This window comes from Bos grunniens, chromosome 9, assembly GCF_055505025.1.
Source record: "Bos grunniens cultivar Pamir isolate PY7600 chromosome 9, Bosgru_T2T1.0, whole genome shotgun sequence".
Taxonomy (NCBI): Eukaryota; Metazoa; Chordata; class Mammalia; order Artiodactyla; family Bovidae; genus Bos; species Bos grunniens.
This window is the reverse complement of record NC_141173.1, coordinates 51,246,229-51,273,408: the sequence shown is the minus strand read 5'-3', so window position 1 is coordinate 51,273,408 and position 27,180 is coordinate 51,246,229. Positions and strand designations below refer to the sequence as shown.

The 27,180-nt window shown below is 36.4% G+C and overlaps 1 protein-coding gene across 10 annotated transcripts in view; it reads right to left on the bottom strand.

Annotated features, from left to right (window-relative positions):
- Window positions 1–27,180, bottom strand: part of USP45 (ubiquitin specific peptidase 45) — a 58,929-nt gene that overhangs the window by 24,752 nt on the left and 6,997 nt on the right. For 5 of the 10 annotated variants that reach the window (XR_015133063.1, XR_015133065.1, XR_015133066.1 and 2 more), the window contains exons 3-9: window positions 25,800–25,972; window positions 23,593–23,696; window positions 22,483–22,583; window positions 9,925–10,067; window positions 9,214–9,309; window positions 6,666–6,796; window positions 5,301–5,388 (exon numbers count right to left, since the gene is read on the bottom strand). Coding sequence is in view for 4 of the 10 variants with exons in the window: in XM_086317585.1 (XP_086173711.1) it covers window positions 5,301–5,388; window positions 6,666–6,796; window positions 9,214–9,309; window positions 9,925–10,067; window positions 22,483–22,583; window positions 23,593–23,696; window positions 25,800–25,972 (836 nt within the window). In the remaining 6 variants the exon portion in view is untranslated. Of the gene's footprint in view, window positions 1–4,328; window positions 4,436–5,300; window positions 5,389–6,665; window positions 6,797–9,213; window positions 9,310–9,924; window positions 10,068–22,482; window positions 22,584–23,592; window positions 23,697–25,799; window positions 25,973–27,180 lie in introns of those variants that run through there. The other 5 variants (XR_015133064.1, XR_015133067.1, XM_086317586.1 and 2 more) reach the window with 2 other exon arrangements.

Genomic DNA, 27,180 nt, shown 5'->3' with positions numbered 1-27,180 from the left:
ATATAAGGAACAATCAATAAGGAAATGGTTAGAATTGGTTATAAAGGAACAAGTTTGTTTTTTTAAAAAAAGGAAACTTTTTATCTTCTGCTATGGAAAGTTGCTATAATATGTTACCTTAATCAAAAGGAAAAACATACATATGCATACACACACACAACCAAATGAGAACACAAACAAAGACAACAAAGTGGTTTACAGGCAACAGCAGGGGCATCATGTAAGGGAATGCCCAGGAGGACAGTTAGGAAGAATTTCACAATGATGCTTACACATCTAATGTGGGAGGCAACCAATCTAGACTGGGGCAGTGAGACTTACAAGAAGGATATATTGTTGACACCAAGATCCCTTCTGCCATTCTACCATGTTTTTCTCTGAGAACAGAATGTACAGGGAATGAGCTGCTAATGTTACATCTCCCCTCTCTGCTCTGCTACCTTGATCAGGAGAGGAAACAAACTACCACCCCAGAATTGTTCTGCTTGGGCCTATTCCCGAGAGTCATGAAGTGGGCCATGATGAACTCAGAAGCAGAAAACATGGAGCAGTCTCCAACTTTCTGGGATGAGAACTAGTACCTGGTCTCTTCTAATCTCTGTCAATTGACCTTGATTTTGACAGGTGTGACTCAGAACACATTCATGACCTTGCCTACTGACTTTCCCAGAAAGAGGTCTTCTAAATTGGGGAGCCAAAGCCAGACTACGTTCCAGAGATTCTCTCAACTCATCTTTTGGGAACCATCCAATAAAGGCAGTTAAGTTTGTGCTTGCTACCCAATAAAACTAAACAACATATTGTTTAAGCATATAGAAGTAGCTCTCAAAACTATGGAATGATTTCTGTAAAAGTCAAAATAGTGGTTTCCTGTGCTGAGGAAGAAGTATTTGAAAAAAAGAAACAGGTAGCTTTTATGGTACTAATAATCTATTTTTTAACTCTGGGGGTGGTGGTAGGGAGGAGTGCTAATAGTATTTATAGTATGCTTTAAACTATATCTGTACATGTTCTTCTATATGATGATATGTTTTATAATTAGTTTTTAATATTCCTCCCCAATAATTATGAAAGTAGGCTCTATTTATTAACTAGCCTATGATCAGCACATTATATTTCCTAGAACTGCTCGCTATTCTCTTTATTTTGAAAGTTAATGCAAGATTCAAAAATTTAAATATATACAAAGTAGGATATAAAAGTAAACATACAACAATTCATACCATGTTACTCACTCCTAAAATATACTTACATGTGAAAGAAATTGAAATATGTGTCCCAGAAGCTATTAAATATTGAAATAATCTCTAATTCAGACTCAATAAACTTGAAAATTGATATAATTTTGATACTGAGGTAAAAACTTGACTTTTTTACCTTGAAAAGAGAACACTGAACACTGAAAAAAGAAGCAAATTAGAACGGTGCAAATTCCATGCAAGAGAAATATTCAATGGACTTAAATGAAAGATGCCAATAAATACCCATGTTCACCTATAAATATCATCTATAGATAAAACTGTAAAAAGTCTATCCAGCAACTAAAGACCTCTAATTCAACTTACAAGTCTACAAATTTATTCTACAATTTGAACATTTTACCATTTCAGACATGACTTTTAATGAGCCTTTACCATACTCTGATTTGTAAGCTGCAATATCACTCTTTTTTAAAAGAGTAAAAACAATGAAGCTGTTTAAACTCTTAACTTTTATTAAACTATTAGATATTTGCTTTTTTCATTGTATCCTAGCCACAAATTTACATTCTCTGCTCTAAACTGTTAAACTTAGTTAAAAGGTAGTTCATCAAGTTGAATAAAATAAATGGGTTTAGGTCCATCTACAACCTTCATTGTTAAGAGTTGTGCTTTGAGCCATTTAGATTTTAAAAAAAGACTGGTCAGAGAGCTACTAACAACTGCAGCACATTAATCAATTCACAGTATCAAGGTTCAACCAGTTCAAACCTCCTTGTTAAACTCTTTTTAAAAATAAGAATGCAAAACACATAATTTAAGTTAGCAGAGCTATTCTACCTTTAAAATCATGTTACCTAATAATGGATTAAAGTGATAAATCTTTGATAATAAAAATGTAATAATACCATTAATTTAGTGATAGCTCAAACTAAAAGGAAAAAAAGTCAAGAAGCATATATTTCTAAGCTGAAAAGACTGCCTATAAAAGAAGCCCTTATTGTGAATTTGACTTTATTTCACATATAAAAAATTTACAAATTTTCCACAAATGATCCCTTTTATCTCTCTACTTAGCAAGAAGGAGTCATATTCCTCAACTTCATAGTCATAAGAAAAAGACCTTAGTGAAACAAGATGAAAGGAGGTCAGCCATTTTTTAACCATCACTAGAAGGGTCTGGTGGCAGACATACCGCTGTAGCCTTCCTTCAATCAAAGAACACATGGCGCTGACAAACCACAACAGCAGCCAGACTAACAGCTGTGGAGTTCCCAGGCTAGACAATGCAGCTCCTGCCCGGGTACTCACTGTACCCAACCAGCATGACTGTCCTTGCTTACGAGACAGAAGAGATCCAAGACTTGACATTTTAATTCTGCCACTCCATCTAAAAGCCTCACGTAGAGGAAGAAAGATAAGAGCTTTCAAAAACTAATGTTTCCTGCTGTACTGCCTGAGTTTTCAAGATACTGTGAATCCCAATGCATCATTACGACAAAAGAATAATTACAACAAAGAATGCCATCAATGAAAGCAAAATCGGAAAAAAAATTACGATAGATTTTATTGTTTTACTTGTAATATCAACAGAGAAAAATATTGTAAAAAGGTGACTTTTAATTCCATTTACAATGATACATGACCACCATGTAGTAAACATATTCCTGTAAATCTCAGGGGAAAAGAAAAAAAATCTTTCTAGCAACTGATGGCTTCAATTAATCCTAAAGTAACTACTGTGTCATCTGTAGGCTCAGAAGGTCAAAATGCATTTACTATTCCTAACACAGAGCATCTCTTTCTACTTTGCTACCTTGTATCAATCCCTTCAATAAGAATATCAATTCTTATTGTATCAATCCCTTCAATAAGAATATCAATTAGTAAATCAGATTCAATACTTTTTCAAATAGTGAAATAATTATGGTTACATTTTAAATAGCAAGCTTTAAAATGTATATTCATACTAGTCACTGATGATCAAGCATTAATATTAAACTTTTTTTTTTGGCCACACTGTGAAGCATGTGGGATCTTAGCCTCCCAACTAGGGATCAAACTCGTATCCCTTGCAATGGAACTGCAGGGGAAGTCCCTAAAATTAAAGTTTAATCAGCAGTATTGTATAGAATTAGATCATTAGTTTGGTAGTCTGAAACACTTAAGTTTGTATCTCCATTCTTGGTATCAGTTTCTAGATCTAAGAAAATGTAATGAATTATTAGCTCAGGGGGACTGTGCTAATGTTCCCAAAACTTACTCTTAACTGATTTCTTCAAAACAAATTACAGATAAAATATAATGCGAACTACCCTTCAATTTAACAGTTTATTCAAATTATAACATATTCAAAATAAGTGCAAATGCCCCCCAAAACTAGCTAGTTTATTCATTTAAGAAACTGTTTTCTTCCCAATTCAATACGTAAATGAAATTGTCCATTTAGAGTAAACACAGACAACATATTGAACAAACATTAAATGAGCACCTACTAAGTGCAAGGCACATAGAATACCATTCCTTGAGGAGATCACAATCTGTTCAGAGACAACAGACCTGATTTTAAACAGTAGGTGAGTAAAAAGTAAAGTCGCTCAGTCGTGTCTGACTCTTTGCGACCCCTGGACTGTAGCCTACCAGGCTCCTCTGTTCATGGGATTTTCCAGGCAAGAGTACTGGAGCGGGTTGCCATTGCCTTCTCCAGGGGATTTTCCCGACCCAGGGATCGAACCCCAGGTCTCCAGCATCGCAGACAGATGCTTTACCATCTGAACCACCAGGGAAGCCCCATTAAAATGAAGTGGAAATTCAACTCATTTAATATGATACCCTATAAACAGCCAATTAAGGATAGAACTGTAATAAACACTGTTTGGTAACTGACTCATTCTTTAAGATAATTTACGAGAAATTATTAGAACCATTACTGTCTCTTCACTGAAAACTGGCCATACAGAATAAAGAAACACTACAATGCCATGTACAATTCAAAAAAACCGAATTAAAAAAGAAAAGATACCACCCTTCATAGTAACAAAAGAAACACCTACCACAAGCACATCAGCACTTCACTTGCACCTGGTTGTTCTACTGCATATTAACATATAGATTAAGAAATATATTCACCTTGAACAGGAAACAGGGTTTTCACCTGTTACGACAATTAGGATTGGCAGGGGCTGTCCAGAGTGCTACGTCAAGAACGATTCTGAGACTGAATCCTGACTCAGTGGAACGGCGATGAAATGATTAGCAGGGTCTGCTCCAAGTGAGAAAGGAGTAAGTGGGGGATATGTGCTTTATACTGGACATCTTTAATGTCTGGCATTTTTTCCGAAAAACTGTATCCTGTTTGCATAGGACCCCACCAAAAAAGGTGTAAATAACTAATTTAATATTAGAGTCAACGAACAGCCACTAAATTAAGGGACAGGGTTATAGTAAATACTGTTTGGGAAATCTATCTAGATCTTCTTTACTCAATAGACCCTGACTCAGGAGGCTGGGACCCCAGTCCTCTAATCCCTGAGTGAATTGTAATCCAACATGGGACAATGAGGTTTCTCTCTTTTGGGAATTTAAAATTAGGATTCACAAGCAGCCAGTTCATCTTTATACATGTGGAACTGCAACATGCAAGCCGTGGAACTGCAACATGCAAGCCATGGCAGTTAGGAGCTACCATTCAGACAGGGAAGCAAAGAAGCTACTCGGTCTGCAGAGACATGCATAAAGAAAATCTACAGAGCCAGAGAGACCAGGAGGAAAAGGAGAATACTTTCTGGATTTCTGAAAAACTTCCTGTCCTGTATCCCCATTTATCTGGAATATTAGATTCCTTTTTCTTTATTTAAGCTAGTTTTAATTAATTTGTTATTTATAGTCAAAGTATATAAACTAATAAAGGATAACAGAGCTGTAAAGTGATAAAAAAAATAATCTTGTGGTAGGCAGGGCAAAAAAGAGGAGGAGGATAAACAGAATAGTTTAAAGAAAAGTCAAATTACTTTCAACTGTACGTTAAAATTTTGGTAAAATTCCTTCAATTTTGTACCTTCTTCTTAAAGAGTATATGTGATAAACATTGAGAAATCTGACCTTTGTTTCTTCTGTCCTCACTGCATCCAGCAAATAATGAAGAAGTTCCTGACTGTCCTGTTGTTGAAAACTTTTAAATGCAGGGGCCCTATGATTTAAAAACAAAACAGGAAAGAAAAATAAAGAAATAAAGTAATTATATCAATAATATATTACTATTATTTAAAATCACCTCGAAATAACATATATTCAATATTCATATATTCCAAGGTTCAATTTACTCTTTTTTCTATAAATAGAAGCACAAAATATGGTTACTGTTCACATGAGGATGAGATCTTCAGGACACTGAAAACAATATAGCTAACATTTATTAAGCAATGACTACACATCAAGTACCGTAAATGTGTCAAGCTTCACAGTACAGTACACTGAACTTTTGAGAATTTGGGGACACCCTTAAGGTACATGATACACCACAGAATATCACAAAACTAGGAATATATATATATATATACACACACACACACATTTTTTTTTTTTTCAAATTTCTATGAAAGAATAAATGAATGCTTTAAAGTTAAGCCAGGTCCTTTATGAACGTGTTTATTTCTAGGCACATAAGGGTTTTGTTTTTAACCATATTGGCAATATCTTGGGAAATTTACTTAAACTCTGCATGCCTCAAAACTCATCTTAAAAAATAAGAAAACTAAGCTAGATGATCTATAACGGCACTTTTAGATTTTACAATTCTATAATTTTCTTACTTTATGGTATTACATAATGGGCTTCTGAGTCAGGACAGACATCTATTTAAACCCTGCCTTGTTCTCATGAAACACAGGAAGCTACTCAACTTCTGGCAGTCTCAGTTTTCTTATACATAAAATGGGGGAAAACAATCACGTCTTCAGAGCATTATGAGACACAATTTACATACAGGACACAGCTGCAACTAAACAAACATTAGTTCCTTCTCTGCATGTGTGCTAAGTAGCTTTCAGTCGTGTCCAACTCTTCGCTGACCCTATGGACTATAGCCCACCAGGCTCTTCTTGTCCATGGGATTCTCCAGGCAAGAATACTGGTGTGGGTTGCCATTCCCTTCTCCAGGGGATCTTCCCAACCTGGGGATCAAACCTGTGTCTCTTATGTCTTCTGCATTGGCAGGTGGGTTCTTTACCACTACTGACACCTGGAAAGTCCCTTTCTCTTGGTAGTCCAAGACATAACAGCAAAGTCACAGTAAGTGTCAAACTACTCATATTAAGCTCTAGGAGATCTTCCCTACCCAGGAATCGAACCAGGTCTCCTGCATCATAGGCAGACTCTTAACTGTCAGAGCCACCAGGGAAGCCCAGATAAGCATATTAGTGCTTCGTAACTCATGATCATTCATATTAAGACAGTAGATGTACCCACTTCTGACAAAGCTGATTAAAAAGAACTTTGGGAGAAAGTGGTCCTCTTTCAGTCTCCTTCATGCTGTGAAGAAACAGGAACAAGGCTGAGGTCAATGGTCCAGGGCTTGAAAGTTCCACCACTAACGGGTCCTTTAAAAACAGGATCAATTCTTTGTCAGAAATAAACAATTTTAAAATAAAATGTCATTAAAAAATCTAAGAGAGAGTTATATTGTTTAAATGATGACTAAACCATCTCAAGTGTATTAAAAAGCTTTATTCCCTCATATACAAGAAAACTATATAAAAAATGAAATTAAATGCCTTACCTTGAAAAATATAGGTATTCTCATATCTTCTGCCCTTTATTTTATATAACTATTAGCTCAAGAGTGAAAAACCAATATTTCATTGCTTTTAACTGTCCCTTCATGTACTCTCCTAAAATTATTCATTGACTTGTTATTTGTACATATTCACAAATAATCATAAACATTTATTAGCAAAACCCCATATTCTTTTTTCCAAATATTTTACTAATAAAATAAGGAATGGGAATTATGTCACAAAATACATTACCTTGTACTTATTTTATACCTACTCATATTAATAATGAAGTACTGAGTGTTTTCTCTCTAATTCGGGGACTAAGACATTTATCACTTCTGTTCAACATATTACTGGTGGTTTGAGCCACAATAAGGTACGGAAAAGAAAGAAAAGGCATACAGATTACAAAGGCCCAAAGAAAACAGGTGGTGAAAGAGCAGTGATCTATACTGATAGTCCCACAACTCAGGTCAACTATTATGTCCTAAAAAACTAAGACCTAAGATTGAAAATTTCCCTCTTAGAATGACAAACCTACAGTGATCAGCTATAATATCTGATTACCATATACTAATTTCACAGCTTCAAGTGTGAAATACTTAAATCTAACATCAGATCACAGTTAGTCAGAAATCTTTTCAAACCCTATCATTATTTTGTAAAGCAGTCTTCACTAGCTCCCAAGGTGGCAACTGGGCTTCACCATAAAAATCACAAGAGAATGAAAGGGCAGTGAGTTTACAGACTGACTTTTTAACAAAAAATACAACCATAGTGTCTTTCAAAATTGCTTCCTTTGAAGAAAAACCTAAGGTTACTACATTGGGCTAAGAAGTTTTAGAATTCCTCTTTTTTAAGAATTTCAACAGCCAGATTATGAGCTATACCTTCACTCTTTGTTCCTCTAAAACACACATAGACAAATCAATTTCTGCTGCTGCTGCTAAGTCACTTCAGTTGTGTCCGACTCTGTGTGACCCCATAGACGGCAGCCCACCAGGCTCCCCTATTCCTGGGATTCTCCAGGCAAGAACACTGGAGTGGGTTGCCATTTCCTTCTCCAATGCATGAAAGTGAAAAGTGAAAAGGAAGTACCTCAGTCGTGTCCGACTCTTCGCGACCCCATGGACTGCAGCCTACCAGGCTCCTCTGTCCATGGGATTTTCCCGGCAAGAGTACTGGAGTGGGGTGCCATCACCTTCTCCAAATCAATTTCTAACTGGACTCTTAATTATTAGTGTAATACCCTCCAAGACCACCAGGAACACACTTGGAGCAGAACAAGATGGGTTCATTACTTGTTGGTTTGAGGGGGAACACACACAACAGGGAACCATGGAGTGTCTCAATCAGAGGTATTCAAAAGAACCAATGGAGGATTTGGGTTTCAGGTGGGTGGTTTAGGGAAGAAATTAAGGAAAATAATTTTAGAAAAGGTCTGTTCTCAGTTGGATGCTGTAATAAAGTGGGGGTATTTCTACAATGAAATATCTCAATAAAAGGAAACTAGAATGAAGCTAAAGCTGTAACAAGTGAAAAAAAAAGTCACAGTGACTCCTTTTGGCCAAGAGAAGGTGACTGGGATTTTCTCACTGGAAGAGTAATCTTGGTTTAGACAAAAGTATTAAGCGGACTTGTTTTGTCTCATTTAACAGTCTTGGAGTAACCTTGCTTGAGGCTGGTATTCTGTGAGGTTACGTGAACAACATGGCCTAACAGTGGGTATCAGGATAGCTTCCAAATGTCAGAGGCTGCCTTTTCCCCTTTCTCACTAGTTTAAAAACCCAATATCAAACTAGGCTCCAGAAAACCTTCAGATGATCACTATTAAAATTAAATCTACCTTTAAAGGATAAAAATGCTGTATTTAAGTAAATGTTACCATTAACTATCAATTTTATAATACAGATTTTATAATATAGAACAAGAATCCTAGATGTTTCATTCAATAAAAATCAAAACGCTATAGTCTTTTCTAGTATGTCTACTCAAAAGCTGCCTCAGTATTTTTTCTGTTGTTTGACTTATGAGATGTTTGAAGCATAACATATCTTAAAGCTCTGATCTTAGAAGTTTTAAGTCTTATTATTTATTTTCACAAAATGCTTTTGAATTATTTTTTCAAATTCTCTGACTACCATCTCAATGGATAGCTCTGAGAAGTAAGAAAAATAGATTTTGGCAACATCACCAGCTTATCTAAAAAGAGCTATTATCCAGATAATTATAATTCTTACCAGTTGAGAGTCAGAGGAAGGAACAATCTTGAGTTTTGTACCATGTTCTTTGATTTCATTCATCAATTCAGTAAGAATGTAAGACTGTGCCAAGTTCTGAAAGAAAATAAAAGTATTATCTTCTGATTCAGTTATAATATGCCTCCAATTTCACAGAATAAATACTCTCTCCAAGTTTCAAATATCATCTGATATAGCAAAAATGTCTTTAGGTTTTAAGAAAATTTAACTAAATACATTTTACATTTAATAAATATCACTATTACTGACAGAGCCATGGTAAACTACAGAGGTCTTTCAGAATCAATGTGGAAAAAGAAGGCATATGTACTATATGACAATGGCTAAAGTGAAAATGAAAGTCGCTCAGTCATATCTGACTTTTTGCAACCCCATGGCCTATACAGTCCATGGAATTCTCCAGGGAGAATACTGGAGTGAGTAGCCTTTCCCTTCACCAGGGGATCTTCGCAACCCAGGGATCGAACCCAGGTCTCACACATGGCAGGCGGATTCTTTACCAGCTGAGCCACAAGGGAAGCCCAATGGCTAAAAACAGCCAAAAACAATCAAAAAGAAAACAGATAAACTTCTAGATGAACATTTAGCAGTCCAAGGTGTGCTTGCTATTTGACGTCCAAGGTGTGCCAAAAAACACAAATTAATTAAAACAAACTTTTACATTTTACAAAGCTTTCTCATGGCTCTTACCTGCATGACCGCATTAAAGAAGCAAGTATTTCCTAAATTTGTAATTCCCTTTACAGATGTTACACTGCCACCTTTTCTTCCCTTATTTTTTTCACCTGTTTCACATTTTTCTTCACAAAGTTTTATGATTCTAGAAAATGCACCTAAGTTAGAGAAAACACAATGGATATGAGATTTTAAATACATATCATTTGATACAATTTAAATATATTATTTAAAATTAAACAAGATTTTTCCTCTGAATCTGTTTCTGAGGGGCAAGAATACAAATGGAAATAAGTAGTTCTTGTTTTGTATCTTACAGCCAAAGTAATTCATTTTAATTCATCCTAATACATACACATCCATTCTTCAAACCTCCCTGTAGAATTCCAGGTGAATTTAAAAATAAAGTAGTTTAAAATGAATTTTAAACAAGCAAGTAGAAAAGATCTTGGTTTCTAAATACCATTGTCCATTAAAACAAATGAAGACTCTTTGAAGAAAAGGCTGATTCTAAACCTGGGGCAGCAAAAGAGGCAAAATGAGCCTCTACCATTTTTGTTATTCCAGAAAATAAGTGCTCCAAAGAAGAAAAAAAGATGAGTATGTCAAAATACACAGGCATCATTTTGAACAGGTTTCCAGTGGTCCAATTTGGAACAATTTGTATATCAAAATAAAGAAGAGTACTGATAAGAGTATTACTCAATGAACAAAATGAGAATGGGTCTGAATTGATAATAGACTTTTTAAATGAGGATAAAAGAAAAAACGTTTCCTGACAAAAGAATGCCAATTAATAAACAGAAGAAATGTGATGGAATTTTAAAAACACCATACAGTAGTAATTTGGGGATGGTATAGTTCTTGCTTTCTATAAATTAGAAACTGTCAAAATAAAATCCATGGATGCTCAAGTCTCTTATATAAAATGGCACAGTATTTGCATGTAACATACACACATCCACCCATATACTTTAAATCATCTCTAGATCACTTATAATACCTAATACAATAAAAATGCTATGTAAATAAATAGTTGCCAGTGAACAGCAAATTCAGGTTTTGCTTTTAGGAAGTATCTGGAATTTGGGGGGGAATATTTCTGATCTGTGGTTGGCTGAATCCAAGGATGCAGAACCTGGGGCTAGGGGGTGGGGAATCCCACAGCATAATATAAAAAGTAAAATATCTAATACTTAAGAGTATGGTAAAGTGCATGTTTTGGGCTTACTGACTTGCATAATTAACACTGATTTGCAAATTATATCAATTCATCATGTTTAATAACTATGAAAATGAAGAAAAATTTCTAACATTTATGAACTGGTATTATTGATTATTATCTATTTAACAGATTTCTAAATCATTATAATTTGAAGTTTGACATGAAACTGCGAAGTTCTCAAATCTTCTGATTTTAAAGGGATGTTCTTTTATATTCCTTTCAACTCTCAGATTTTACAGTATTTACAATTATATTTTTATTTACTTAATACTGACAATGGAGAGGGAAATGGCAACCAACCCCTTCCAGTATCTTGCCTGGAGAATCCCATGGACAGAGGAGCCTGGCAAGCTGTGGTCCATTGGGAGTTTCAAAGAGTTGGATACAGCTGAAGTGACTTAGCATGCACGCATGCAATACTGACATGCTGTCCTGCATTGCTAATTAACTTTTAAGTGGCTGTCTGCTTCTCCAACCAGATTCATGGAGATAAGAGAATGTCTCTTATGACTGCTCTATCCTCCACAGGGGTATGATGTTGAAGAGAACATACATATTTTAAAAGCTCAATATAAATTAAAACCAACAACATTAAACAGCAAATACTGTCAAATTTTAGCTTTATATGCTTCCAATGACTTCTTAAGAGGAAATAAATTAAGACATCTCCTCCCCAGCCTTCTGTACAAAAGCATTATGGGAGATACAAAGGCGCTGAGGTGGCCCTTTTCTCATGGACAGGAGTGGAAAACAAACACCATCAAGAGAAACCTCAGTCTCAGGTACTGGCAGACTGATATCATGCACACCTTGTTGGTCAAAGGAACGACCTGTGACTTTTGCCAAAGGAAAGGCTTCTAGCCATAGGGTTCCACTATCAATCAAGTGGGATGATTAACATATTTTCTTATATAGTTTTTATAAGGATTAAATGAGCTAAACTTGCTTTGCAAAGTATCGGGCATGCTAAGCACTTTGTAAGTGTGTGAAAAACAGCCCAGAGAGCCCCCCGAAATTGCTATTCATGCCAACATCCACATCTTCATGAGCTATTTGTCATGTCCATTGTTTGTCTGCTCTCACTTTCTTCTCTTTAATCATTTCCTGTATTTTCTGGGGATTTTCCCCTCAAGTTTATCTCATTTCTAACTGGATTTCCTAAATTGCTAATGTGAGTTTTGCCTTTTACATTGACTTCATGGTTTTTGTGATCCTGCTTTTTTTCCTCATGTGGAAACATCTTAGGGAGAAAAATAGATTTGTGGATTCTCAGATGTTTCTTTCACTAACCAAATCTATTACAAAGAAAAGATTTTTCCTTCAACTCAACTTTTACCCTGTGACACAACATTTTATCATTAACTCTATTACCTGTTTTCCCCCCTTTATTCCTACGTTAAACACTATTGGTTGTTACTGGATATTTGTTATCCAGATAACGAGGAGTTGTTTTTAAATCCCAACCCTAGAATTCTGAATTAACACAGAAAAGAACTAGAAAAATAGACCTCTCCTCCTGTCCTCCAGATATTAAAAATAAATGATAAGAATTATACCCCATACTAGAGCCTGGAGACAAAGCTCGGTACAATCAATGGAGAGGGTCACTGAGGTACAGAGGCCAGGCGTAGAGAAAAGGAAAAGCGGGAAAAGGCCAGACAGTATTCAAACTTGCAAGGAAATGCAAAAGCAAATGAAAAAAGCCAGCCAGTGCTGAAGAAGCACTGCACAAACAAGAAGAAGCCCCATGCTGATCCTGGCTTGCAAACGGGAGCAGTCCACCTCTTAATTACATCTGATATTCCAACTGAAGTCCAGAATTGGCAGATTTCAGGCTCTCATTGTAGCTATTGCCACTGGATGGCTTCACAGTGATTTTTAAGAGATTTAGGACAAAAGAATAATTAAATCCAAGCAGTGTCCCGTCTTTTGGGGCAAGGTTGTTGCTGTGATTTTACAAAACTCATTCTCCAACTGGTTAAGTGATTTGCCCAGAATAAAAATGATAATCTTTTTATTATAAATCCATTGTCATTTTGCCAGGTAATTTCTCTTCAGTGATTTATGCACAATGAGAAGAATTACAAAAAAATAGCAGGCAAGATTCGTACAGATTTGACTGTTCTCAACCCCTAACAAATATGACTTCTCACAAGTATTCCCTTTAGTTAATGTTCTTAATAAATGTTGCCATGTTTTAGCTTATTATGAAAACAGAGTGGCTGGGGGAAATAAACTATTAACTCCATATAAATATATACTATATATCTATAAATTATATTTATTATTCACTTGGGAAAATACTTCCAGAAGTAACTTATATTTTAATCTTATAAGGCCAAATAGTATTTGTTAAACCATAAAGTGCAAATGATTTATGTATCTGTATATCACATTTACCCATCAGTTTTCAAAACATCTGGGATAGCATCTTAAAGTAAACAATGTTCATAAGACCATCTGGTCAAAACTGCAGGCAAAAAAAAGCATAAGCATATGGAAAACCAGATTTTACCCTTCCCTTCAGCAGTAAGGGATGACAAATGTCAAACCTAGATATATCCACGCTTCACTGTGCGATGCTTTTCAGCACCACCTGGCTCTCCATGCAGAGCCACCAAATATGGACAGCACTGCCAGGAAGAACATATCCACGGGGCAATGGCAATAAAAATAGTTTATTTCATGGTTAAATAGCTACTTCACATAAGTGGCAAGAGTCTGTTTTGTTGACTTATACATGTAACTCTGTGAGAACACGTTCAAAATTAATTATGTTATTAGGCTTGAATATTAAATAGATCCAATAATAGGACTAGAAAATGGACTGACATTTTCTAAGAACTATTTATATGTATCTTATTTAAAGTGCACGTTTTTCATTTTACTAAGCAGCATGGTTACAATGAAACAGTTATATACGAAATAGTTTATATAAATATATGTAAACTATAAATGTAAAAGGTAACAGTTCAAATAAAATTGCTTTATTAAATGTCCACTGTGTACCAGATACTGTATGTACCACTATCTATAATTATTTATAATTGCCTATGATTTATGACTGGAGTATAAGGAATTGACACACAGTGAATAGCATAGAGAAATTTAGCCTGAAATTCATGATTACATCATAGTAAAACTTTTAGAAACTAAGTATTCATGTACATTTGCTTACTGAAACTGTCAGCTGCGAGTTTAAGTTTCTAGTTGAAAACAAGGGTGTTTGAATCAGTCTCACAGTTATCTGACCTACAGACAGGTATGCATTTTAATAAAATGCAATTTGTTACTTCCAACGTAGAATAATTACTGATCATTTTGCTTTTAGAGACAACAAAGCTTTCTCAATCTGGCAGCAATTTTAGATCATATTCACTTTAAGAACTCTTCCTTTATGAACACAGAATGAATGCAACTAAGGGCTGAACTTCAAGATGTTTTGAAGGATGGTATAATTAAAAGGACAAAGCTGCTGCAACAACAAAAAAATAAACCAGACAAAGTCTTCACTTTCTGGCTGAAGCACCAGCAGAGCCAAAATAAAGAGAAAAGAAAATGTTTTCAAAATTTGGCTAAGATTATCTAAAAAGTAATCTTAAGCACCTCAAATTTTGCTACAATAAAAATGAGTCCAACACAAAGATTACCTACCGTTTAAACCAACTCTAGATATTAAATCAGAAGAAGGCAACTGCACCCCACTCCAGTACTCTTGCCTGGAAAACCCCATGGTCGGAGGAGCCTGGTAGGCTGCAGTCCATGGGGTCGAGAAGAGTCGGACACGACTGAGCGACTTCACTTTCACTTTTCACTCTCATGCATTGGAGAAGGAAATGGCAACCCACTCCAGTGTTCTTGCCTGGAGAATCCCAGGGACAGGGGAGCCTGGTGGGCTGCCGTCTCTGGGGTCACACAGAGTCGGACACGACTGAAGCGACGTAGCAGCAGCAGATATTAAATTATAAACTTTAAAAAATCCTTAATGTACCAGAAAATTGTGAGTGAATATGTTTATAACCTTAGAATAAAAAGACTTTCAAAGCATGATCTCAAAGGCTAAAAAACCGTTACAGAAAAGACTGGTGGACTTAGTAACAATGACTAAAAATTTCATTACTGCTCCCTCCAAACCCCCAAAAACAAAACCAAAAAAATCGCTAAAAACTATAAAGAAAGTTAGACACAGAAAAAAGAGTATTCTTGCCAACTATATCCTTTGCATAGTCTTTCTAGAGGGCAGCTTAACAACAGTAATCAAAATTCAAGATGTGCTTATAAATTGGCCAGAAATTCCAAAAAATTTAACCTACAGAAACAGAGAAGCAAATACAGAGATGCAGTTTTGCTCATCACAGGACCAAAGATGCAGTTTTGTTCATCATGGGAGAAGGCAATGGCAACCCACTCCAGTACTCTTGCCTGGAAAATCCCATGGACTGGGGAGCCTGGCAGGCTGCAGTTCATGGGGTCGCTAAGAGTAGGACATGACTGAGCGACTTCACTTTCACTTTTCACTTTCATGCATTGGAGAAGGAAACAGCAACCCACTCCAGTGTTCTTGCATGGAGAATTCCAGGGACGGGGGAGCCTGGTGGGCTGCCGTCTATGGGGTCACACAGAGTCGGACACGACTGAAGTGACTTAGCAGGAGAAAACTGAAAACAACCAACAGTGGATTTGTTGCCAAATAATATCAAACGTCGCTCTTTTCGCAAAGGCATAAATATTTGTGAACTGTCTTGGTTAAACCAGAGGTGGAACACTAGTGCATCCTGAGTGTCCCATAGGCATGAGGAAAGCAAACTTATTTTGCAGTTTGCTTATTTAAAGAAAGAATCTGAAAGCATCATCTCCTCTGTTAACTTTCCTCATTGTAAAGATCATGATCAAACGAAGGCACACAGCTAATTGTACAGAGTAGATTCAAACCTGGGCAATCTGGGTTCAGAATCCACACATCCATTATGATCTGCTATCTGTCTAACAATGGATGATAAGGTTTCTAAGTGTAACAACTTGAGACACTGATGAAATGCTAGTGGTGATAGAAAAGACTACTGCTTTCAAGCAAAAGTTGTATATAATCAATTGCTGGTTGTCTTTGGTGTATGAATTTATACCTTTATTAAAGTTTATAGCAGCCCTTCTCAAAGGGTTCATCAAAAAATATTAAGCCCTAATACTCTACGTACCCACTGTATGCAATTTAACATCTTCCTCTATACCCAGAAGGGTACAAGTTAGCACCATTTTGGGGAGAACTGAGTAAATTCATTCAAGTGGTTTTCTGTGTTCTGTAATTCGGAAGAGGAACTCCAAATTTAAATCCCTACAGGTAATAAGTTGTTTTTTTAAATGTTCAACATTTTTTTTGTCCCTAACCCCGTTCATATATGGGAATAACTCTTTTTAGTACTTATTTTTGGAAAACGCAAATTTTAGGCATACGACTGTCACTTTATAGCAGAACTGTATTATTTATTTTAAAAAGTATTACATTATATATTGTTATTGTAAAAGGGTACAATATTATTTATACTCAGATATATTATTTCAGATTCCAAATGTATATACTTTCTTATTTCAAAAACAGGTACAACAAACTTAATAAAACCAAAGAACCAACATGTCTTTTTACATCAGGAGCATAAGCTTGATGAATTGAACAGAATATAATATTTCATGCTCTCTTTAAGTTCTTTGAAAATGGCATCCCATCAGTATTACTCAAATTTACTGGTTTAGAAAAGAATGTGGGATTCTCTATCATCTGCCTAGTTCACATATATGCAATGACACAATTTCGACGGGAATTCCTGTGTTTGTAGAATACTTCTGTGACATTTACAAGACTACCAAAATGAGCAATAAGCCCTCTGAGAAAACTGGCCCACATATTTCTGGTTTTCTGGATGGGTCTCACAAGAAAGTTTTCTTGCTCTTTTTCCAATCTTGTGTTATATATGACCTTTTCATTATAAGGAGATTTTATTTGTTGTTTTTAGTTTTCTGATATGTGTTTGAGGTGGAGATTGTGGAGAGTTTTTTTTTTTTTTTTTTAAAGCAAATTCTAGCATCAGATGTGAGATCTACACAGCTGTAAGCATTCTTCTGGGAACCAGCACTAGGGTTCCCTCAACTGCTTAATGCAATTACCTAAACCAGTCATGTAGTATTAATGTAATTTGCCCATTTCTACAGCTGAAAAGATTAATCTTTAAAGAATAAAAAGGAAAAACTTGCTATCCCACTATTCCTCTACCTTGGAATCAAATAACAATGACTTCACCTGTTTGTTCTCCACATTCCTCTACCTCCTGGCTAACCACTGTCCTCAGAAGTCTGGATTGAGTCATACAATAAAATGACACTGCCATATGAGTGGGCAGGTATACATACAAGGGCATTCCTATCTAACTCCATTGCACAGTAAGTGGTCTTTCTAAACTACGTAACTGATCATCCACTTCTCTGCTTAGAACCTATAAGTGGCTCAATACTGCCTGCAAGATAAACTCTAAACTTACAAGGCCCTTCAATTGGTACTTCCACTTACCTCCAGATTCTCACCTCTCACCATGGCCATCATCACAAAACTCAATCTTGCAGCTATACAATCCCTAAACAGATCCTTCATCAATAAGCTATCTCCCCTTCCCTTTCTGCTTAGCTAATATTTAGCTGTCCTTCAGCTCCCTGCTTAGCTAATATTTAGCTGTCCTTCAGCTCCCAACTTAGAAATCTCTTACTCTAAATAAAAATTTCCTGGATCCTCTAGGTTAGATACCACTCCAAACTGTTCTCATAGTCCACTGTACTTGCTCCATCACAGCACTATTTAAGCAGCAATTATAATTATGACTTGTCAATATCCCTCACTGACTAAATGATCAATAATGGCAGGAACTGAGAAACAGATCTGTCTCATGCACCACTGTATCTCCAACATCTAGCAGTTTCTGGCGCAAGGTAGAAACTCAGCTATATTAGAAGACTGAATGAACAAATAATTTGATAATATTCAGGGGTGTTTTGGTGAAAATGCAAGAATTCAGTTCAACAGTATTTACTGCCTAGTTCTATGAGAATCAGAAAGAACATAAGCCAGGGTACATTCCTCAAGACACGTACAGTTGTTTAAATCAGACACAGATACACACAAAAGCTGAACACCACAAAACCGAGTGTTAAGATTATAATGTAGGTTACACAGAGAGATAAAACAAAGGACTGGGAAAGTGTCACTGAAGTAGGATATAAGCCGAGCCTTCAGGCAAGAAAGATGGAAGACAGAAACTACAAGGATAGAAATGTGCTAGTTCAGCAGTTCTCAAAGTGGATCTGAAGATGACCTCCATCTCTTGAGCGTCCTTAAGCTTAACAGTATTTTCGTAACAAGCCCAAGATGTTATTTGGTTTTTTAACTTTCATTCATTCTCAATTATACGAAGCAGTTTTCCAGCAGCTACATGCCATGTGATATCAGAACAGACTGGATGCATAAGTAGCTATGAGAATCCAGCTGTTTCTATTAAGCCAGACATTCAAGAGAGTTGTAAAAATGTAAAACAACGCCACTGATTAGGTTTGTGTTGTTCTGGAAACAGTTCTCTGTCCTAAAAATATGATATTTGTGTTAACATGTCATGGAATTACTACTATTTTCCAGTAAAATTAAAAAACATTCTAACTTTTTTAGTTTTAATATCTAATATGAGAAATATTGATAGAGTCTAAAGAGCTACTGGGAACAAAAGTTGAGATTCACTGAGCAGAGAGGCTAAACTAGATGCATCAGATGTGAAATGAGACCAGGCATCATGTAACTTAAAAACATGTTTAACGTACAGGTACAGGCTTTCCTCTCAGTAGTTATTTTTACTTAACATATAAAAAGGCTCCTTTTAAGTCACTCTTATCCTTTCACTTGAACACAGTGAATACGGTTTAATAGTCTTTTTGAGTTCCCATATACAGACGTTTTTATATTTCCACAATCTTCATGATTATCATTTAAAATAACTATATAATCATATCCAGCATTCTTACAAACCTCAATAGCAACTTCCATATTTGATCTGTAAAGCATTTTATAATAATATTACTATCCCAAAAAACTTACTTCTAGAATACCATGGGATCTTATTTTGAATCAAATTTGCCCAAGAGCTACTGAAACTTGGAACACAGAGATAATAACATTTTGACCTAGACCTTCTGGAAACCCTGAATTCAGAACTATGTCTCTCCCTGACTTTAAAGGTTCTACACACTCTCAAACTCTTTCAAGAACCTGTTCCCCCATTCCAAGTGCTACCCTGGTTTCATAAACAGTTAAAGCTTACATTAGCACTTCCTTCTCACCACCTGAAATGATGTCTTCTACCTGTCCAAAGTTTATCCTTTAAGGACCAACTTGGAAGCCAGCTCATCCACTCATGCGTGATTCCTACTGAGCTCAATTGAACACTGTATTCCTCTTTGAATTTCTGAAGGACTCTATGTGAATATCACTCAAAATATAAATTCTATTCGAATTACATCATTATATTTTTTATTTCACACCTTAAACCTTAAGAAAGGTCTTGTCAACCTCTATTCTCATGGGAAAGATGGATAAAGTGCTGAGGAAAATGAGGCTCAGACAAGACTTCCCTGGTGGCCCAGTGGTTAAGACTCCACACTCTCAATGCAGGGGGCCTGGGTTTGATCCTTGGTCAGGGAACTAGACTTCATATGCTGCAACTAAAGACCCCACATGTAGCAACTAAGACCTGGCACAGCCAAATAAATAAATAAATTTAATATTTTTTAAAAAAAAGAAAAGAAATAAAAGAACCTGAGACTCAGATAAACAATAATCTGTTCCAGGTCACAGAGCTAGTGATTGAAAAGAGTCAGAATTGAATGTCAAATCCCCCCACGATTTTTGTCCCATTCTACACTCCCTACCTTACAATATCCTTTGTGATAATAAATACACAAGAAATCTGTAAAATTCAATGGAATCAGACTGTCTTTATTCTTAACCTCAAGGAAACTCTAATGTAAAAAATCCAGAGGGAATAATTTCTACAACTGTATTTTTGGCACCCATGCCATCCTGTCCCTACATTTCTTCTTTTGGCCAATGAAAGTAATGTGCAGCCTTCAGGAGACAGCCATCAAGACCAACATCTGCTCTCTAAGTATTAAATATCTACAACCACCATATTTTCCAATGAGTGAGTGATAAAATTAATCGTTTCTTCTGCTGTCCAAGAACCTGAGTTTACCTCCTCTAGCTCCTCCTCTAGTGTTTTCACCATTACTGTCTCAGAGCAATAGCTAATAAAAATCATTCTCTACTGGGCTACAGAAAACACAGCTGAAAACTATACTTTTACATAATTTTTCAGTTTCTGATGCCACCTACTAAGCAGTTCAATTCCTGCTCCAAAGGCATTTCAAAATTATCACGGCCATTTATCCCCATTTGCCTTGTTAACCAAAATCCTGAGATCCGTACTTGATGCCTCCTACTCTCCCTCACTCATTACACCTAGTCCACCACTCTCCACCAGAACCCCTCCTCATCTCTTACCTGCTCTATCCCAATAACCTCCTTAAGGATCTCCCCACCTCCACTCTTCACGCACAACAGTCCATTCTCCATTTGGCAGAGTAATCTTTATTTTTAAAAAAGATGGAATGACTACTACATTTTTACTTAAAGCACTTCAACAGTTTCCATGACTTTTCCAATAAAATAAAAATTCTTTACCATGGAATTCCCTATGGTATTCTTCATAACCTGATAACCGTATCTTAACTTCATCACATTCTGCTCTCTGCCAGCAAACCACACTCCAGCCACGTAAGCCTTTCTTGATCACTATGACCATGAGACCACCTATCATGGCAATCTGTTCCTTTCCTTTGTAGCACTTATCAGAAGTTACATGTGTGTTACGTTTGTCTCTCTCCCTATGCTCTAAACTCCATGAGGACAAGTTAAACCTGCTTTTGTTTTACCACTTCATATCAAATAAAGTATTAAGTGGTAGGCACTTAACATTTTTGATTGAATAAACTGCTTCTCTATGTATTCTTAATATATATTAACATGTATTACATATTACTTGTATGTTAGATAAGAAAATACAACATATACATCACTTCCATAATAAAGAATTTGGCTGCTCTTTGTTCCAAGTTCCTGAGAAGACCTCTCTAAATCCTTGGATTACCAGAGTGACTGGAGAATCTATTCTACTTATGGTGGGCCCCTCACATCACTCTTGATAGTTTATGTTAGCAAAGTATCTTTTTTATTCATGTGGGACTCTAGAGGGTGTACACTAATGAGATGACTCGGGATGGGGGCCAGCCATACCAGAAAGAGCAAACGTGTGATTAGAGGGTTGGGATACTGGAGGCTCAGTTAAATCCTGTGGCCAGTGATTCAATCAACCACGCCTATACAATGAAACCCTACTAAAAACTCCAGACACCAAAGCTCCAGTGAGCTTCCCTGGTTAACAATACCCTGGGTGTACTGACACATCACTGCACTGGGAAGGTGATGCATCCTGATCCCACAGGAAGAAGATACAAAGCTTCATGTCTGGTACCTTCCCACATCTCAGCCTATATCTTTTCTTTTGGCGGGTCCTGATTTGTGTTTTTTTTTGTTGTTGCTGCTATATTGAAACTATAATTTTAAGTATAGCACTTTCCTATGTTCTGGGTCATTCCAATAAATTATTGAACTAAGAAGATAGTGGGCACCCTGATAGCCAGTTGGTCAGAAATGCAGGGGGCCTGAGAACTCCTAGCCTGAGAATGGTGTCTGATGTGAGGGCAATCTTTTGGGAACTGAGCCCTTAATCTGGCAGGTTAGCCTAACTCCAGGTAGTGAATGTCAGGATGGCATTACAATGATAACAAATAACAGACGTCATTTCATAAATATGTGTCAAGGTTTATGTAAGTATTTTTATACACATTACTTCCTAATCTTTAGAGAACATGTCTAAGCGTTACAACAATCCCACTTGATAGAAGTATCATATAAATAAGAAGTTAAAGTCACATAGATAATTAAATTATTTAGGTGGAACCGAAATTCAAATTCAGCACCATCTGACTCCAAAGCCCACAATCCAGTAACTTATCCTTTCCATCTTCTCATTATTAGTTATGTAAGATAACATCACAAAATCGCTACCTAAGAATTCACAGCACTCATACTGAGAGGTCACACTAAAACTCAAAGTACTCTTTATAAATGTATCATTTCTTTATAAGAATTATAAAATATTATACCTTAATACAAATTTCTTTAGCAACTGCTGTGAACTTACTTGTTTGTGTTTTAGAAACATGTTTCTGGAGAAAATCAACTATCTGAGCCAAAACCTTCTTATTACAATGTGTTGATAATTTTTCATCACACTCATAACACCTAAAAAGAAATAAATTTAAGCAAATATTATGAAAACATGTTCAGTAGTTTTGCACATCAAGAAATAAAGTTAGTATTTATCCACTTTTGTCTTTAAATTAAGGGGTAAGGGAAATACTTAGGGTGAGGCAAGAGCAATGAGATACATCTACAGACATAACCGGGGACAGTTCATACAGAGCCTTAGTATTCAAATTTAAGAGTTGGGGTCACTTATCCTAAGTGTAATGGAGTGCCATGAGAGGTTTTTAAGCAAGGGTTGCCATGATCCGATTTACATTTTAAAAACATCACTCTGTGTAATGGCAGATTGGATGGCATCAGGAATAGCCGGAGATCAGGGTAGATGCAATGGCTCGAGAGAGAAATGAACAGATTTATATACTTTCAGGTACAGGCAGGAACAAACTGGACATGAAAGAGACAAGGGAGAAGCTGATGTGGGTATGTCAAGTGACTCTCGAACAGGAGCAATTCTGCCCCACCCACACCCCTGGGGACATTTGGCAAAGCTGTGAGACAGTTTTGATTATCACAACTGGCAGAGCTACTCTTGGCACCCAGTGGTTAGAGGCCAGGGCTAACTCTGTCCTCTCATGAGACAGGCCCCTTCACAATGAAGAATTATCAACCCAAATGACAACAGTACTGAAACTGAGAGATCCTTAAGTTTTCACAAACCATATATGCTTAGGCTATCCCCTGTAGAGAATTACCAAACCAGTTGACTATTGAAGAACTGATACTTTCCTCCTCTGGAATTCTAATTTAGCAAAATCAACTAGCAAGAATTTTTCTTTAATGTACAGAGAAAATGTTAAAGAAAACTAGAGGTATGACTAAATTTCTTTCTTACTTAAATTTTATATTCATGGATGTTAATTTTCTTATTTTACAGATTGTGTTCAGGCTTAAAAGCACAAGCTGATATAATAGCTTTAGATATATTACCTTATAAAACTCAGATATTTTTTATAGTAGACACAAGTACTAACCAAATCTAACTTACCATATGATCCATGTGCTCAGATTAATTATAATACAGTGAAGCTCTGCTCTCCAACTCTTGAAATGCTTCAATGAATGCTGGCCTTCTGAGTTTTTACCACATCCCTAAAGATAAATAGAACACTCTTTGTATGACTTCCATACAAGTTCATTTCAAATTAATCAAAACCTAAATTATCCTTAAATGGCAACCCACTCCAGTATTCTCACCTGGGAACTCCCACAGACAAAAGAGCGTGGCAGGCTACAGTCCGTGGGGTCACGAACAGTTGGACAGGACTGAGCATGCAGCAGCACGCAGCACACTCTTGATATGTCAGATACGAAAGTGAAAGTGGAGAGTGAAAAAGTTGGCTTAAAGCTCAACATTCAGAAAACGAAGATCATGGCATCCTGTCCCATCACTTCATGGGAAATAGATGGGGAAACAGTGGAAACAGTGTCAGACTTTATTTTTTTGGGCTCCAAAATCACTGCAGATGGTGACTGCAGCCATGAAATTAAAAGACGCTTATTCCTTGGAAGGAAAGTTATGACCAACCTAGATAGCATATTCAAAAGCAGAGACATTACTTTGCCAACAAAGGTTCACCTAGTCAAGGCTATGGTTTTTCCTGTGGTCATGTATGGATATGAGCTGGACTGTGAAGAAGGCTGAGTGCCGAAGAATTGATGCTTTTGAACTGTGGTGTTGGAGAAGACTCTTGAGAGTCCCCTGGACTGCAAGGAGATTCAACCAGTCCATTCTGAAGGAGATCAGCCCTGGGATTTCTTTGGAAGGAATGATGCTAAAGCTGAAACTCCAGTACTTTGGCCACCTCATGCGAAGAGTTGACTCATTGGAAAAGACTCTGATGCTGGGAGGGATTGGGGGCAGGAGGAGAAGGGGACGACGGAGGATGAGATGGCTGGATGGCATCACTGACTCAGTGGACGTGAGTCTGGGCGAACTCCAGGAGTTGGTGATGGACAGGGAGGCCTGGCGTGCTGCGATTCATGGGGTCGCAAAGAGTCGGACACAACTGAGCGACTGAACTGAACTGAACTGAATGTAAACTGGTCTTTGTAAATGAGAATGTTAACTGATACAGAACTAATGAACCCCACAGGAATTAAAAGATTAAAAAAAAAACAAATGGCTGAAATTTGGCAGGGGGGGGAGTTTTGTTTTAAACTTTTTAAAAAAGTTTCAGAAAGCAATTTAGATTCTCATTAAACTCAACTTCTTGCAGAGAGGCTAATTTAATTTACTTCTTGTCATACAGTAAAAACAGGCATGAGCCAAGTTAATTTCCATACCATTTCTCTGATGCACAGTGGAACACTGAGCATCTTCACAGGGCAGCAGTGCCCGTCCCCTGTACACACACTTCTAATACTCTACACACCTCACCCAACTCCACTGAAAACTACTGAGACTCAGACCAATCACAGTAACTCCCATCACCAGGTAAGTAAAGAAATGAGATTCAATTTCTGTCAATGTGCCATGAGGGGCAGTCTAATGTATGTTTCTGAGAAAGTTTTACATATGGGAAGGGATGTACTTTTTGCCCTCCTTCTGACCTTTGGGGATTGCTGTATGATACATAATGCATGAAACATCTTTGACTATCCTGAAACCGTGGAATAGGATAGCACAGCAGAAAAATGGAAGACATCTCAGTTTTTAATGTTTTTTCCACTGAAGTAACTGACTCAAGAGTGACCCTACTTCTGGCTTTCTATATGAGATAATAAAGATAACTCTTATTGAAAAATATACATATATACTTTTAATTTTCTTTAAAAATTCCCTTGTTAATAATATCAGTTGCGTCTAAGCTCTTAAGAGAAGATACTCTGCAAAAAAAAAAAAAGAAAAACCACTTCTCGTAGAAAAGAAAATGAATCCCAAAAGATTTCTTAAAAAGGCTTGGATCCATTTCCTAAGTAAATACAAATAGGTAAAGGAGGGTCCACATATGAGAATACTGCAAGTAGGTTGGATTCCCTTTCAAAATACTTATAAACCATGCACTATAACTTTCTGAACACAATGTACATTTTACTTTACCTTAAACATTTCTAAGCTTGGCCTTGGAGAGTTCTATCTAAACACAGAATAAATTTATCTTAAATTCTAAGCACTACCAACAGTCCAACTCACAGCGAGCAATTAAGGAAAATATTTAAGACAAACTGTCACAGAAAAGAGACTTTTCTCACCTGAAAACCACACTTGAGGCACAACCAGATATCAGGAGGAAGTACTGGCTGTCCATCACAGAATCTTCTTTCTTTTACACATTCCAAGCAAACTGACCACAGGTTCTCAGCTATTGCTTTTTTTACATGGTGCACACTGACAGCATGACTTATATGTTGGCAAGTGAAACCTACTGAAAGAGGCAAAACAAAATTTGAACATCAGCAAGCAAAAGTCAACAATATTAAAATACTATTAACTAAAAAGCACAAAGATTCAAAAGACAAAATAACTTAAAAGAATACAAATGATTCCATTTATAAAACATCTGTGAAATAACATAATTATAGAGTTGGAGAACACATTAGCAGTTGCCAGGGACTTTCGATGGAGAGCAGTGGTGTGGCTATACATAAGCAGAACTCGGAGTGGCCAGAGTGTAGTCAAGTATCTTGACACTGCTGGTTATAGAAAGCTATACGTGTTATTAAGCTATACACACACATACATACACATGTATGTACAACTGGTGAAACCTGAATTAGCTCTAAGCACTGTACCCATTTCAGTTTCCCGGTTTTGATGCTGTGCGATAGAAATACAAGATATTATATCAGAAGAGATTGGATGAAGAGTGAATGGGGCCTCCTTGCATATGTTTTGTACCTTCCTGTGAATCTAAAATTAGTTCAAAAATTAAAGTTTAATAAATAAATTAAGAAGATTATTTATTGAGCAGCTACTATGCCTCAAGCATTTTGAACATATTTTCTTTCCACTAAGATACACAAGTAAAAATTTTTCCCATGGGCTAGCCCTGCTGTGATACTATTTTCACCACTGCTGAAAGAAAGAAAAGAGAGGAACAAACAACGGCATAGTTTGCAGGAACAAGAATTCTTCTCAATGAATATTCCCGAATAACGAATATATTTTGCATGGCCATTAATTGTCCTTTATAACAGATTCCAACTATGTGCACTGTGTGGAGACAAAAGGCCAAAATGAGCAAATATGTTCTTAATTCTTCAAATAACCATATTTGTCTCCCAAGGGCTCAGTACACTTCCATTTTTCCTAAATAACTGAACTCTTCAATTTCTCCACCTCAAATGTCCAAAATACCAAACCTACAGCTATCTGCCAAAATCAAACAACAAAGGCAGAGACTGAATACCTTGAAGAGGGAAACAGGAGTATGTACATTTCAATTTTCTCTACTTTCCTTTCTGAACATAAAGCATTCCTTTTTATCTACTGGTTAATGAGACTAAATATTACTTCCATTTCATTCTGAAGACAAAGAATGTGACAAATTAAAATACATAATTTCAACAAAAGTAAAATGTAAATCTGATAAAAGATTAAAACTTCTAATTTTACACCAAGAGCAAGTTGTAA